The sequence below is a fragment of the Drosophila hydei genome, unplaced genomic scaffold, assembly GCF_003285905.1.
Source record: "Drosophila hydei strain 15085-1641.00,03,60 unplaced genomic scaffold, DhydRS2 tig00008114-arrow-pilon, whole genome shotgun sequence".
NCBI lineage: Eukaryota > Metazoa > Arthropoda > Insecta > Diptera > Drosophilidae > Drosophila > Drosophila hydei.
The window spans coordinates 9006156-9022107 of NW_022045827.1; the positions used below are offsets into that span (position 1 = coordinate 9006156).

Consider the following 15952-nt stretch of genomic DNA (forward strand, 5'->3'; position numbering starts at 1 on the left):
GGCAAAAAGTTGACATTATTTAGATTAATGAACAGAACACAATTTGTCAGGCAGATTCACTTGTCAGAATGCGTTTTCAGTATTAGTAAAATTATATGAATGACTGACTGAATGAATGAGTGAGTGAGCGAGTGAGTGTCTGGAATTTGCTGAGGGAATGCTAAGCGGCGGGATGAGCAGCTCATCTGCCGCTGAGAACAATGCACAAATTGTTGTACAATTTGAAACAAATTAAATATTAATTAGCGTGGCGTGTGCATTCAACTTAATTAATGTTTTTCTTTACGCCCTAGGTGTTAATAATAAATGAGCGTGTGCTTTATTATTTATTTATGTAGCCCAAGTGTTGATTGCCGCCGGTCAACGACAGAAGCTGCTTATCTGTGTGAATAATCATGTGTCTTTCTATCTATAAACAGCTAAATAATATGCGAACTACATCAATCCATCGATTAGTTATGTTTATATAAAGAGATATATTTGAGCTAGAACAGAGTAAGAGCTTTCATTCAATATAAATATGTATGCGAACCGGAAGAGTGATGCGCGAATGAAATATTAATACAAAACTTAATACAAGATTTTATACATTTTTTAAAAATATTAAAATTAATTTTATTTTTTCGCCAACGCTTCCTCAGCCCTTGTTAAAAAATAAATTACTCCAAAAATAATTAATCATAACATAAAAATTAAAACATATTTATCAACACTGATTTTTATTTTTTTTTTTTACTTTTTTTTATGTGAAAAATATAACATATAAATCGGATTTAAATATTTTATTTATTTTATGAAAAATCAGCTGAACTAGCCAAAATTAAGCAACTGCTTAAAATTTTTTTCATATTTAATAAAAATACTCCAAATTTGAAGACTTTTCTATATGACTAAGATAAAAAAAAAAAAACAAAAATATAAAATATATTTACAATATAAATATTAATAATAAAACATAATTGCTTTGATATAGCAAGCCGTGCAAATATTTAGATCTTTCCAACAAAAAAAGTCACATTAACTCATGTACTGTTAAAGAAATTATCTGTAAGAACACTTCTAAAATTTCTGTAGAAAAAAAAGACGTTTTGGAAAAGGGAAACTAGATTTATAGCTAAAACGAAAATTGTAGTGTGATTGTAACTCAAATTTCTGTATTATTTTGCATTTAGTATTTTTGAAAAAACAGTTGAGCCTTGCTTTTTGTATCGTTGCGTAGTCCCTGAATCTAGGCGTTTGTTCGTCATTGCTGCATTCGTATTTGTTTCCCACAACAAGTAGAGTCTAGGGACCTAAATTTTTAAAACAAAAGACGTATATTTTTTCATCCCTTGGATTTTCCTTTGATTAAAGTGATTAGGATATTATGCCGAGACCAACAGGTAAGAGAAGAGTTCGAGTTTTTCTTCTAATAATCACTATGAATTACTCGCATTTAGGACCTGGGCCGGCGGCTTATACGCTGCCTAGCACATTTGGATATTTAAACTGCGATGCGCGCATGCGTCGCGGTCCACAATATTCCTTTGGACGAAAACCAGCAATGCCAGCATTTAAAAAATCGGGTCCCGGCCCGGCTGAATATCAAATTGGTCAAATTACTCGTTTTGGGAATGCTAAGGGACTTGAGTTTAGTATGCTTCGACGGGGAGAGCTAAACAAACCCAACTCCGTGCGCTATAATTAACTAGTCGCAAAACAAAACGTTGAATGTACTACTCGGGATGTGAAATAACTTGACTTATCATCCTAGGATTAATAATATAATAGGTAGATATAGAATTCTGTATATGATGGTGTTTTCACTTGATGGTAATTAAGCATATTTTTGTTAATTCATGGTAATGTGACAATCGGTGGTCAGTGGCTAGTGGCCAGTGGGCAGTGGAAATGCCACTTGGCAATTTAAAAGGTTTAGAGTGGTCTTGAGCTGTTTGGCTTTGTGTCTGGGCCATAATGAAGCCGCCATGGCATTAAGTTGCCAAGCTCTTAAGTAACTTACTTTGGCCCTGCTGTCTGTCTGACTGACTGACTGACTGACTGATCTGAGCGAATAGTCAACGTTTGCTGTGGTTCTAAGCAAGAGCCTGTTATTTTCATGCTGCTTGTAATAATCACACAGTAAACAGGCAGCTGGAGCAGACGGTCAGACTAAAGTAGGGGCAGGCAGGCGGGCAGCAGCTGGCTTTGGTCGTGAGAACGCAACTGAAAGCAAAGAAAGGGCCTCGACTAACTGCCTCTTGGCGCACATTGTTGCCGTTGCTGCCGCCGCAAGTTGTAATTGCAACGTCAACGTAAATGCATAGCACGAGAGCTGCGCAGGAATTTCACGGATGTGCGATGTGCGATGCGTGCATTTTGCAGATGGCCTCGTTGGACACTTGGACACTCGCATTGGATTGGGTTTGAAAACTGACCAGTGCTGGACATCACGTACGCAAACACCAACATGTTTACACACTTATACACTGAGAAAAAGATTTATATTTCATTTTAGCAAGTTTTGTTTGCGAGTTATGAAATTATTTTTGATACACAAAAGTTGGCAAATTGTAAATATTTTGTAAATAAAAGTTATTAAAAGCTAAACTAGATTATTTGCGGATTTTAAAAAATTAAAAAATTAAAAAATTTTAAAAAGTATATTTAAAAATAAATAAATGCATTAAATATAAAAATTGACGATTATCAAACTTTAACATAATTAAATATTTTTTAATTAAATTTAAATGGTTAAATTATTAAATTTATCCTCGATTAAACAAAATTGCTTCATATATAATTTATTTATATATTTTTTTTTCAGTGCACGCGTTTGATTGCATTTTCGCTGAACTTGGACAGGCAGTTTCTTCCTGCAGGGGCTGCCGACTGAGCGGCGTGGCAAGCAGCAGAACCTGAAGATTTATCTGAGCGCGTTTATTTTAATGTTACGTTCTGGCATCTTGTGCCTTGGCCTGTTCTGTTTGAGTTTTTGGTTGGGCTAAGCAGCCGCTTTCAATGCATTCATTGCCCACTGTCTTTGTCTTTATGGCTGCTGCCGTTGAAGATGCTGTGGCAACATCATCATCATCCTGGCTGGCTGTGGCATGCTTTGGTACGTGGTACGTTGACCGCTTGGAATGTTGATTCATCTGCTGGCAGCAACTTCTTTTATGACTCCACTTGCTCTTTATGTCAATCAGCAGCAGCAGCAGAAGCAGCAGAAGCAGCAGAAATGCTCCTCATCGTTTATGGGCCATCATCGCATGGAGCTGGCTCTAGATGCTCCTGCTGCTGCTGCTGCATTTGGATGTGCTCTTAACTATTTATAGTGCATATCGCTTTCCTATTCTATTCTTAACTTGTTAGATGCGCAATTTGCTGGCCCTTGCGCCATAATGGGGCAAATTACCTTTAAGTGCTGCTGTTGCTGCCCATCTCTAGAGTTAACATGGCATTTATAATGCGTTCTTCGTTATTTTTAGCACGATCTTGCGCCCAGACTTGGCATTACATGATCTCTGTAAGCTTAATTGTATGTTTGGATTGCCTGAGGGTGCACCAAGCCGGCATCGAGCCGTTGGGTAATTGTAAATGGGCATAGTTAAGTGGCATAGAATTTAATTGCATATTTAAATAGCAGCCAAAGTTCGAACAGCTAAGCTCTCCACCCGCTGCGTATACTTAATATGCCACACATCAACTTCATTAAATGGACTTGGGGCCCAATCAATGAAACAGCCTCAACAATATTGTTTATATTATTTATGTTTTGCCGGTTAATTTGACAGCCGTTGGCAATTGATTTAACCACACGCAGCCGAAAGGGTCACCACATGTATAGCATGAATCGCTTGAGAGCGAATCAAAGGCACGCAATGCCCATTGACCTCACACGTAATTAATTTTTTGATTTGCTTTATTTTTCTCTATGGCGAGAAGCAGCTGCTTTATTTACTATTGATAGACTGTGACATTTTCAACTGTTGTTGCTGTCATGTAAATCGAATGAATTCCTTAGCTTAGCTTGGCTTTAGCCTCCCCGACTGACCCTCAGAGCACGTGACTCGCCTTGCTGATTGGCCCCAATATAATGCGCACTTTTTTCGACACCCGCAAATTTCGTTTAGAGACAAAATTTAATTTGCCACTGCGAATATATTTGCGCGTTTAATTTACCATAAAAAAACCCCGAAAGCACAAATTATATTTAAGCAGAGTATCATATTTTGTATTTTTTGACGTATTAAATTGAATAAAAATCTTTTTTTAAGTGACCCAATTTTTTATACTCATTTTATGTCTGTTTCAGTACATTTTTGCAGCCTGGACTATTTATGTATGTTTATTTTTGGTTAAATTAGCCTAAGCCAAGAAATCTCATTTCAGTTTCCGTCCCACATTCACCTTTTGGGACGGGACGGCATCTGAAATGTAAGCTCCATAAATAAACAAGAAAACTCTCAACTTTCAACTGAAAGACAAAAATTTTACGTGTGTACGCAAAAGGCAACAAATCCAAAAATAATTTCATCTTCCTGCTGCTGCGCGAAGAAAAAGTAGAGCAATGCCCGAAAAAAAAACTCGTCACGTATGACGACAACAACATCGAACAACAAACAACAAACAACGAACAACAACAACTATAATAAAAGTGCATTCACATTTTGAAAGTAAAGCGGGCGAACTTTAAATGTTTTGCCAATGATGGGTCTTTGGCGAAACTGAAGTCAGGGCAGTCCTTAAAGATACGCTTGTATCTGAGTGTGCGGGCATCTTTAAGCTGTTAGCGTATCTGTAACACGCTAAGCCCACAAGATATTTATGTGTTCCGCATTGCTTTAGACGTGTTGCCAACAGAATTTCCTCAACACTCAATTACTACATTATGCGTTTTCGGGTCTCCGACTCGGATCTGTAATGCCAATGGCGATGGCAATGCCTCTGCCTCCGCCAACGACCGCAAGCCTCTGCGGTTTTCTCACTCAGTCTCTCGTTCTTCATCTCTCTCTCTCTCTGCTCGGTTCTCGACAGACTGTCGTCTGGCGTCTGTCATCAGGTGAAAGGCAAATAAAATGTCAATTTGTATTGCCAGTTGTGTCCCTTTTTGTGTGCCTGTTTGTATACCTTATTATTCATACGCATATTACACATTCAGATTTAATGCCCCTAGCCTCGGTCGTCAGTCAGTGTCCTTTTTGTGTCAATAAACATTTACATGTTTATCTAATTTGTGAGGATTTTGCGGCGCAAGTTCTTAAAGCTAAAAGAAAGTTAAAGTTGTGCACTTAAATCGCAGAAGATATGTAGGCCACACACACGCACACAGAGAGAGAGAGACAAGCTTGCAAATACCCTACTTTAAGTTCGGCTGGCAGTCAAGGCGAACCCATAAAATATTATGAATTTCACTTGAATAGCAGCCTCGGTGGCCAAACGAGTTGATGACCAAGCCACAAAAATTTAAGTAAAGTTGTAAATCGAACACCAAACCGAGTCATCAACCAAAAAAAAGCAGCAACAAAAAACCCCAAAATGCGACCAATGCCAATCGGACAACTTTGTTGTTGCTGCAGCTGTCATTGCAATGTGATAGCCACACAATTGCTGTTATTTCCGTATGCAAAATTTTCATTTCTGTTGCCGCTGTGACAAAGGCGACAAACCAAATTACTCAAACAAGTGCACATATAGGGTGTTCCCTAACATTATGAATTTATTTTGAATGCTGCCTGCAGCTGCTCACCGAGTCCACATGTGAATAAACATATAGAAAGATATATTTACAATAGACCAATACTTTTTATGGCCATAGTAAATGAGTAAGTTCATGTGGTTTAATAGCTATTATTTCAATTGTATTGCACAAATATGACATAGAGCATGTGGTTCTCTGTTCGGCTGAAGCGTTTAGCTTTGTGACTCAGAATGATTTGCATAGCTCTAATTAGAGTGAAAAAAAATTGTGCTTAAACACAAAATATTGAAAGGAATATTAAATTTCTCATATTTTTATTTTATATAAATATATGTAAATTAAATAAAAATATATTTAAAAAAATATAAATTGAAATATATTTTAAAAATATAAAGCAATTTTAAGCACATTAAAATCATTTATATATTTTAATTAATTTTTTATTGTTCTTTAAAAATAAATGTTTGTATAATTTATATAAACAATTCTTTAGACTATTCATTCAACTGCTTCCCACGGTGCTTATAGCATTTAAAAGCTAATTCTAACTAAAAGTCAGACTTAATATTTTATAGTTACTTTATAATCACTTTACTCTACTTAATTCTACTCTAGTTTCTGGTTGGCTGAACTTCAGATTTGAATAGTTTTGGTCATGCACTATTTTGGAAGATCTCCTTTATTTCTATCCATGATACAATATTTACTTTTAGAATTATTTACATTTTTGGACAATAAATAATATTCAAAATTCTTAATACGGAACACAAAGAGCTTGAACTTAATTTTAACATAAGTCCGGCTTTTGATTTAGGTATAAAAAGCCCCATTCATATGTAGATTAGACACTTAAATATTAATTATAATTGCATTAAGTATTATTAACATTATATTGTGAATAGTTATAATTTATAAGAGGATTATTTGTAGACCAGCAAAACAGAAAAAGTAAATATCCGTTAAAATATTGGAATAAGTACACTTAGAGAAATGCTTATAAAATATTAAACTAAGCAAATAACTTTTCTTGTTTAAGTTTAATATTTACTGAGCTCTATAAAAAGAGATGATTCAAGAAAAGCAAAGTCTTTTAGTTACGCATCAGATTTGCAGCTTTATTCTGCCATGCGTAGCCATAAATATCTCAACATTTGAGCAAACATTGAATAGTCTGACTGCAGCCTTATCATTGTCATCTCACTTCTTTTTCTCTCTGTGCATGTGTGGAGTCAAGCGTCTGCTTGTATCTGTCTCCATGGCTGGCACGTTCTACACTTGACATTTGCTGAAATTGTTTGCTGTGCATTTTGACGCCCAACATCTCGTAGACAGTTTATGGCAGCTGGCAAACGCCTTTCAGCATTTTGCGCTTATTTGACACAAAGGCTGATGTGAGTATCTGTGGTTCAGCCCACTACCGCTCTCCCTCTACCGCCCCTATAAAATGCAAATTCTACGCTGTGAGTTGGGGGTGCCAAAAGGTCTTTGTTTACGATATAACAACTTCTTTTTTTGTTCGGGTTGTCTTGTTATGAATTTCGTTTCCAGCAGATACTTACAGCACGCCTGTGCCACTTGGCTATGGGGGCGCAGTCATGGCAACAATTCCTAGGCAAAATCAAACAAGCCACAAAATTTTCATGTACACAACTGTTGAAAAGTTAACTGCAGTTTCTGATTGTCCTGTGCATTCAATTGAGGTCAAATTCGACTAGGGAATACCAAATTGTTGGCAAGTTCTCTGCAGGGCTTTCAGTTCCTCTAAAACAACTTTTTGTGAGTCGAGTTGCAAGAAGACGCGCTAAGAGCTTAAAAATCATGTTTTCCAAAGCCAAACTTTACTATCAATAAACTCTAATCTAGACAGTCGAATATATTCTAACATTTTGCATTGATAAAGCTTTCGAGCTTAATTGCTATTTCTTGATTATTTCCCTTTATGAACTGATTCGCTTCCTCGACTCTTGACAATATGTTTTCGGTCAGTTAACAGCTGTTCATTGGCCTTTTATCACAATATTTCGCACAGTCACTGCTGGCGGCGGTGGCGGCGGCGTCTGCCTCAAGTTCAACCTGAACATCGATTAACGAAAACTCACGCCTTAGCGTCAATTTGACGTTTAGCTTAATGGCCAATCATAAATTGTCAAAGTGTGTGTAGAAAAAAAAGCAACAAAAACTGCCCATAAAGAGAAGCCCCAGCATGCGACCCGCTCTCCAGCTCACAGCTCTCCCAAACACTTGGCCTGACCATAAAATTAAAGGTATTATTAACGTTGTTGTTGTTGTTATTGAGTTGTTGCTGCCGTGTGATTAATGCAGGCAATAACTGCGAAAAACCCAATACAACAAACCAAATGGAACAAAATACGCACAGATGAGTCAAACCGAGGCTGGCTAACAGCTCAATTCGCATTCGATCTATATATATAATATATATATGTGTAATAGTCATATATACTATATGTATAATTGAGGCCGCAACGTGCAAAATCATGTATGAATTTTAGAGTTTCGCATTTCGAATTTCTAAAAACAATTTAATTAAAATTACACGTACGTGTCGAAGGCTGCTGCGGCTGCCCAATAGGGCTGAAATGAATTTTCATGGTTTTTGTTGTCGCTTTTTATTTATTTTCGTTTATCGTTATCATAATTGTTATTGGCTTTTTGTTTGTGTGTGTTCAGGTGTGCCTCCAATGCTGACTAACTAAGCGAGGCGCCGCTAAGTCGCGTAATTAGTTAGTTGCGCAATTTGCCCACATTTGGTCAATCAGCTAGTCAGTCAGTCAGTCAGTCAGTGAGCCAGCTATTCTAGCGGGCAGGTGATCTAAGCCGACCTGGCCTGACAGAATTGACAAATTTCAAATCATTGGCCAAAAATAAACACATCATTTGTTTTCGCCTTTGGCTAAACGCACATTCAGGCATTCATTCATTCATTCATTTATTCATTTGTTTATTAACGCTGATGTTTTCGTATAATTTTTTAATTTTAAAATTTTGATAATAAGCAAATCAGCTGCAAAAACTGGTTCTGCCAAAAAGATAAACAACGCAGCCAGAGAGACACACTTGTGGCATGAGCGCACCTGACTGCACCTGACTCTCAACAAAACGCAATAATTAAGAACGTTGCAGTCGAGTACAATCGACTGCGCAATGCTCGCCCACAGCTTGGCTTCAAATTTGATCAGCAACTGTGCAGTTGGCACGCCTTTTGATCATGTCATCTTAGCTTCTCATTCAATCCACTCTCTCAAATGTGAAGTCTTTGCCTTCTTTATAGACTGCCAATACACAAATACCATTTTCACCTTTTGCGAAACGTGTACTAAAACAGAATCAATATAGCTTTGTGTAAATGTCGTATTTCTGTTGAAATTCGCAATGTTTGATCGCGCATCTGTAGCTTAAGTTGATTTTCTCTGCATTGTCGTCAATGGGGCCGCAAGATGCGTCAGCACAAATACTCGATATGGGGCCGGAAATGCGGTAAAGTTCCCCAAACAACAACAACAACAAAGGCACTAGCAAATTTCCAAGATAACGGAGAAAAAGGTGCGTCAATGATTGAATAGCCTCAGCAAAAAATAAGCATATTTACTTAAGCATTTAGTTATAAAAACAAAAAACACTTTTCAAACCAGACCTTGCCAATTTCGACAAAATTTTGTAATATAAACTAAAAAAATATGGTGTTTTGTTAAAGCTAAAGCAGAATTTGTTTTACCTGACTTAAAACAGTTTTTAAAATTAGCTTTGACTAAAAATAATTTCATTTTATTTGCATTTACATAACTCTCAGTTTCTCTAAGGAAAGCAGTGAGAGAAATTGGGAATCTATTAAAAAATCTTTAAAAAATTATAAAGATCTAAATATGATATGGAGATGATAGAGGCTGTAGAGATAGTTTCAATAAAAAAAAATTAAAATTAAAATTCAATTTGATATATTCATAAAATTAAAATTAAATTAAAACAACTATAAATCACTATTTACTAATAATATATATTACCTATTTTATTGAAAATTTCGTAGCAAAAAAACTATATTTTTTTAAGCAAAAATGGTAAAAACAAGAAATGCTCACAATGCTTGCGCCCATATATAAGAAAAAACTTAAATTTATGTTCGAAAAATGTGCTTGGCAAAGCTCTATTAAATTTGAATGCCACACGACAAACAGGGAAAGGAAACTCGATATGAAACAGAAATGAAATGTATTTGTGCATTGGCCACATATTCTGGACATTGGTTTCTTTTTAGTTTTTATTTTTTAAAATATATTTTTCTTTTTAAATTTTTTTTTGGTAATATCATCGAGTTGTTTATTTGGTTTTCATTAAAAGTTTTGCATTTTTGTGGACAGTTCTGACGCTTGTCACCGTTCAGTCAGTCAGTCAACAAGTTTTTTATACATATTTTTTATTTATTTTTTGGCCCAGAGAACAAATATGAAAGCATTTTTGAAAAGCTGCACCCAGAGGGAAAATTTGTGTAAAGAAGAAAATTTGTACAGCCAACTATGGAGTTTAAATGATAGCATGATAGACGGGAAGTTTCTATGACGTTCGCATCATATAACTTTGGAGTTTTGACTTTAGTTGAGCTTTATGAACTCATTTATAATGTGTTTATTTTGGTACAATGGAAATAAAATTTAATATCTTATTTAAAATTTAGAAAAGTTTTGAGAGAAGTTTTTGATGATTTTAAAATAATTTTCTTTATTTTTCAATTCATTCTTATGTTCAGTTATTAAATATACTATGGATTTGATAGATACCTATTTTTATCCCAAAACATAACTAACAATACAAATCTCTAACAGTAAGCCGCAATCATTAATATTACAGCGTATCTTAGTGTCTGTTAAATTTTAAATTAATATTTAATACAAATATATATATATATACATATATATATATATATATATATATATATATATATATATATATATATATATATATATATATATATATATATATATATATATATTCCAAACTTACCTCAAGCTGGGAATAAAAAAAAACGTTGCGCAGCGAAATTTATTTTTATTAATTTTTGCTCAAAACTGTTTTTGACGTTTTCCAAATGATTTCCTGGTGAATCGACATACGGAGAATTAAACAATTTATTATTTATAATCGAATTTAATGCATTTAACAATTTAATTATTTAATGTTTTCACGTTTGAAGCTGTACGAAAATTGTATTCATTTTCTTGTTGCTCACATGCTGCTTATAAATACATATATATATATATATATATATATGTATATGTATATCGACGTAATTATGCATTTAATTATAAACATATTTTTGCACGCGCAATTTAACAAATTTTAGTTGAAATTGTGCAAAATTTTGCTACATTTCTGGAGTGTGTGTGTGCATGTATCTATGTGTGTGTGTGCGTGGGTGTGTGTGTATTGTTGTTTTCTTGCAATTGGTAGCTGAGATAACATTTTGAGCAGAGGTAGCAAGGCGTGGCGAGGGCGTTGCACACAGGCAAACGTCTTCAATTTAATTAAAGCAAAACAAGTCGGAATGCGACAGAAACGAGTGTACGACGAGTTGATACCCTGTAGTTGAAGGTCTCAAGTATGGTTAGAATGTTGTTTATAGTAAGTAGGCCTTAAATATATTCAAAAGAAGGAAGTTGCTGAGGAGTACATAGTCCTATATAGCTAGCATCTATCATGCCCAAAATTTCTCAGTTATTATATAAATATATTTCATACTATTTTAAATTTATATATATTATTATTCAGATATACATATAAGACAGAACATGTGTTAAACAAATATTTATTCTTATATATTTATATAAATATTTTATTTTATATTTTATAAATAATTTTAATTTGGAGTTTTTGCAATCCAATCGATTTGCCATACAACTAAAGGGTATAGAAATATTGCAAATATTTAGGTGGCAATTGGGCATGCAGGCCGTGTATCTGACAGATACTTTTCACAACTAAGTACTACGCGGCAAAGTTGTCGCGAATTCACAATGCGAATTCAAATTGGAAGCGAAACATTTGCGTTTGCGTTTCATTCATAAAATGCAAAAAATACATTTTGTGTGGCTCACTAATGTCGACTGTGCACCAGTTTAAATGGGTCCACGTGCCGGACTTTTGGGCCAGGTTAGTTGAGGCGGGTATTGGCTCGAGCCCAGCCGTGTGTTTGCGTGAGTGTGTGCCTGTGTGTGTGCGTGTGCGGTAATGAGCGCCGTTAAAATGCGTTAAATGATTTTTCTTCGCCTTTTTTATATTTTTCATTTCTTTGCTGATTTGTTTTGCACCTTTTTAACTTGTTTTGTGCTTGGTTCGTTTGCTATTTTTGCAGCTACTTGCCAATTTTTGCTTTTCTTTCTTTCATTTTTTTTCTCTCTCTCATATTTGCCTATGAATGAAGTTTATTTATTGTGGGTAACGGCTATTTGTTTGGAATTCGTTTTGCTTTGACTTTTCGTTTGCTTTGCTGCTGCTGCTGCTTCTTGTTGAAGTCGAAACGCATTTTTGCTTTTTGGTACGCAGGAAGTTTTATGGCCCGGCAGACAGCAGACGTTACAGAAATTTGCAAGCCACTTTTGGCGCTGGCTCTGGCTCTGGCCTAGCCATTGGCCAACAAATTGTTGGCGGCAACTGAAGTGGAAAAGCGGCTACACGCAGATTTTAGCTAGGTGAGAACTCAAGAGCAGTCAACACAATAAAGACAAAGATTTCAGCCTTGTGGCTTTCGAGCTAAAAACAAAAGTGCAAATAGAGCTTAGCCAGAAAATATTCTTATGAAAAAATACTTTGACTTTTTGACTGGCATTGGGAATTTCCTTTTCAGTCGAGATTCGGTAGAAACTGAAAGACTTGATTTAAGCTAAATTTAATCGTCTTTCATTTAGTTGGCATTGTTTATTACAGTACATTAATCTTATATTTTATTATATTAATTAAATCCAACTTAAAGTTTTACAAAATTTATTTAACGATTTTTAAAGACTTTAGATATTAAATACTTCAAATTTACTTAAGAATTTGTAATTGATATATAATGTATATCAATCTCTCAATAATATTCCTAAGCAGTTTCTTAAGAAACTTTCATAATGAAGACCAAAGTTAGTTCTGTTTAAAAGCCGCCGAATATCTAAGTTGCTTCCCGATTCTAATGGTTCTTAAGATATCTAAGCTTATTTACGTGCAATACATACCTTCATTATCTGACACTTAGCACTTAGCACTCCTTGCCTTATAAATAAAAATGTATATTATATCAACAATTCAAATCAGTTTTATGAAGCCTTTTTAGGCAACTTTGAACTAAGCAGATTTTGTTTTCAACTGGCTGCTAATCTCAGCTCCTACTTTGGCTTAGCTCTATATATATCAAGCCACAAAACTCTTGAAATTCATCGCGCTATCCAGCTATATCTGCCCTATATAAGCTAGCATATCACACGCTCTCGCTCTATGCGCTATCGCGGGGAGCGTCTCTTTCTCCACATCTCACATGGAACACGTGAAAGATATTTAAATATGTATAAGTATCACATAAAATATATAAAACAGCCAGCCAGTTGGTCAAGCATTTCGGTTAATCTCACGTAACAGAAATAATTATAAAGCGCCACACACATCGTTCCACATCGTTCTATGCGTCCGGCACAAAAGACAGCCAAACACAAGACCAGCAAATTATCTAAAACTCCATCCTACTTAACCTTGAACTCAGCCATTAGCGCGAAAAAAAACAACTTAATAATTTACAATGAAAACAGCAACAGAAAAAAATAGAAAAAAAAGAAAAGAAAAGCAAAAGCAGCTGACCGAGTTGCCCATCAATAACAAGGTGCAAAATTTCATAATACTCTCAAGTTCAGAATGTCTTGAGGAATTGAGTAATCAGAGAAGCTTCAAACCATATCCGATTTTTAGCACATTTCTTTGATCAAACAAATGAGTTAGCGTGGGAGTGTACGACTTGGAAATACCTCATAAATGGCTTTAAGTATATTAAATTTAAATTGTGTTAAATGATTTGTTAATTTGAATATAAAGCAAAGTTGAAAGTATGTCAGCAAGCAGCCCTATCTCTGTTGTAGCTTACAATTAATTAGTTAAATTAAAGTTAAGTGCGAGCAATCGATATATTTTGTTAATGAACATTAGGCATTACGTGACTTTTCAAACAAAAGTGAATTTCTGCCTTGGTTTTAGGCTATGAAATGGAAGTTTCTAAACTACTCTATATTTAGGAGAGTTCATTTTATGGGTACAGGGTATGCAAACACAAATGTATCAATGTAATGGTTGGCTTGCGCTGCTGTACACAAATACAAGTTGAAATTAACACGCCTGTTATCAAAAAAAAAAAAAATATATACAAGCCATGGCTAAAAGGCGGAGACAGCGATGGTGACACGCGCGGCGTTGGCGGCTTCGTGTGTCAATTTGGCATGACATTTGCTGTTGTTGTTGCAATGCCAGCAATGCCATTAAGCTCAAAGTTTTATTATCTATACAAACGGCCTACATGACACAAAGACAAAAAGAGGCGGCTAGAAAAGAAACGAACTGAGATTTGTGACAAGTAGCAATGAACCTTGTAAGGTCTCGGCTGCTGTACATAGGTGCACATAATAAATCTCATAAATTTTTAATATATTTCATACTCTCGCTGACAGTTCGCCATTAGAGGCCGGCAGTCAGCAAACCCATCAATTTATTTTTCAAATTTCAGATAATAATTGCACAGACACTCGTTAGTTTCAAGTGCTTTTCAAGTGTGTCAAATGCGAAAAAAAAAAACAAATAAATAAAAAATAAATAAATAGATATTAAGAAGTCTGTATAATGGAAATTGTTATTTGTTCAGTGACCCCACGTTGGGTCCCAACATTAATTCTCAATTGTTGCATTCAATATTATGTTGTAGTATGAATTTAATATTTTTCTGCACAAATTTATAAATAAAATGAATTTTTACACAAATATATTTATAGCTGAATCATGAATTAAAAAAGGATATAGTATTTTCAAATAATATTAATCAATATTTATAGTTTAATAAATTTTTAAAAATATTTTTCATTTATTTTTAATAATAATAAATTTTTTATGCAATGTTTCGATGTTTAACACATATATTTTTTAATTCTAGCTATTTCATATATCTCATATCAAATTATATCAATTAAATCGAACTGTCAACGTTAAGTGCTTAGCAATTTATTTTTATAATTACTCTCGAGCAACAGATCAAAATCTGAATATATATTATTAAACTAGCCTTTAATGTTAATTGTATGCATTAAGAAATTAATATTGGAATTTAAAATTAAAATTATATTTAGAATTATATTTAAAAAATCAAAAAATTAATTGAATTAATGTTAAAAAGTTACACTGAAAATTTGAAATAGCAAGCAAACATCCTGTATAAATTTAAAAAAAAAAATATTATGTATATTCTGAAATATTTTTAGTTTTTCTTTTAAATATATTTTTATTTTATTATTTTTTGTTGTCAAGTCATAAATGAAAATTTGAAACTCAATTAATGACATGAAATGTAGTCTTAAGCTCATCATTGTTATATGAATATGCATATATATTTGCATATATTTTAAATACACCTGTATTTATTTTTTGCCCCATCTAACCCCACAGCCCTTATTTGCACACAACCCTAAAAATTTATTGTTCAATAATTTCACTCTTGGCAACCGAAATCAACAATAACCAACTTTGCATTAGTTTTGTAGCTACTTTTGTCGCTGTTGTTGTTGTTATTGTTGCAATGCATAATATCTGTCGTGTTGTTTGTTGTTACTAACACACACACATGCAGAGACACAGCTTATGCAGACACACACACACATACACACTACTATGGGGGCAACAAAATATTTCGCGCTTTTTCGTATGTGGCGCGCAATGGGCTAAAATATTTTCTGATTAACGTACTTTGTTGTTGTTGTTGTTGTTGTTACTATTATAGCTTCTTGTTGTTGTTGTTGCAGCTACTGGTCGTTGCTTTGCTCATTGGCTTCAACACGTTTCTTTGCGTTTTCTTTAGCGTTTTTTGTTTTTTATTTTTTTTTAGTGCTTTTCCAATTTCTTATTCACTTCATGTCTGCACAACGCGCTCCAACACTCAAACACGCACAGAAACACATTTAATACACACGCTCAGTGGTATCAACTTAGCGAGTACGCACTGTGGCTAAGCTTTTGATTTTGATTTTGATTTTGATTTTG

At 34.4% G+C, this 15952-nt stretch overlaps 2 protein-coding genes across 3 annotated transcripts in view; one reads left to right on the forward strand and one right to left on the reverse strand.

Annotated features, from left to right (window-relative positions):
* LOC111601259 (flocculation protein FLO11) overlaps nucleotides 1-15952 on the reverse strand; it is a 38367-nt gene extending 22415 nt beyond the window's left edge. Inside the window, exon 1 of one of the 2 annotated variants that reach the window (XM_023317768.2) lies at nucleotides 15659-15952. The gene's annotated coding sequence lies outside the window, so the exon portion shown is untranslated. Of the gene's footprint in view, nucleotides 1-10693; nucleotides 10781-15658 lie in introns of those variants that run through there. The other variant, XM_030224433.1, reaches the window with a different exon arrangement.
* Nucleotides 1107-1789, forward strand: LOC111601273 (outer dense fiber protein 3-like protein 2). The gene is made up of 2 exons (XM_023317789.2): nucleotides 1107-1382; nucleotides 1440-1789. The coding sequence occupies exons 1-2, from the start codon at nucleotides 1367-1369 to the stop codon at nucleotides 1685-1687; spliced, it is 264 nt and encodes an 87-aa protein (XP_023173557.1). The 5' UTR covers nucleotides 1107-1366; the 3' UTR covers nucleotides 1688-1789.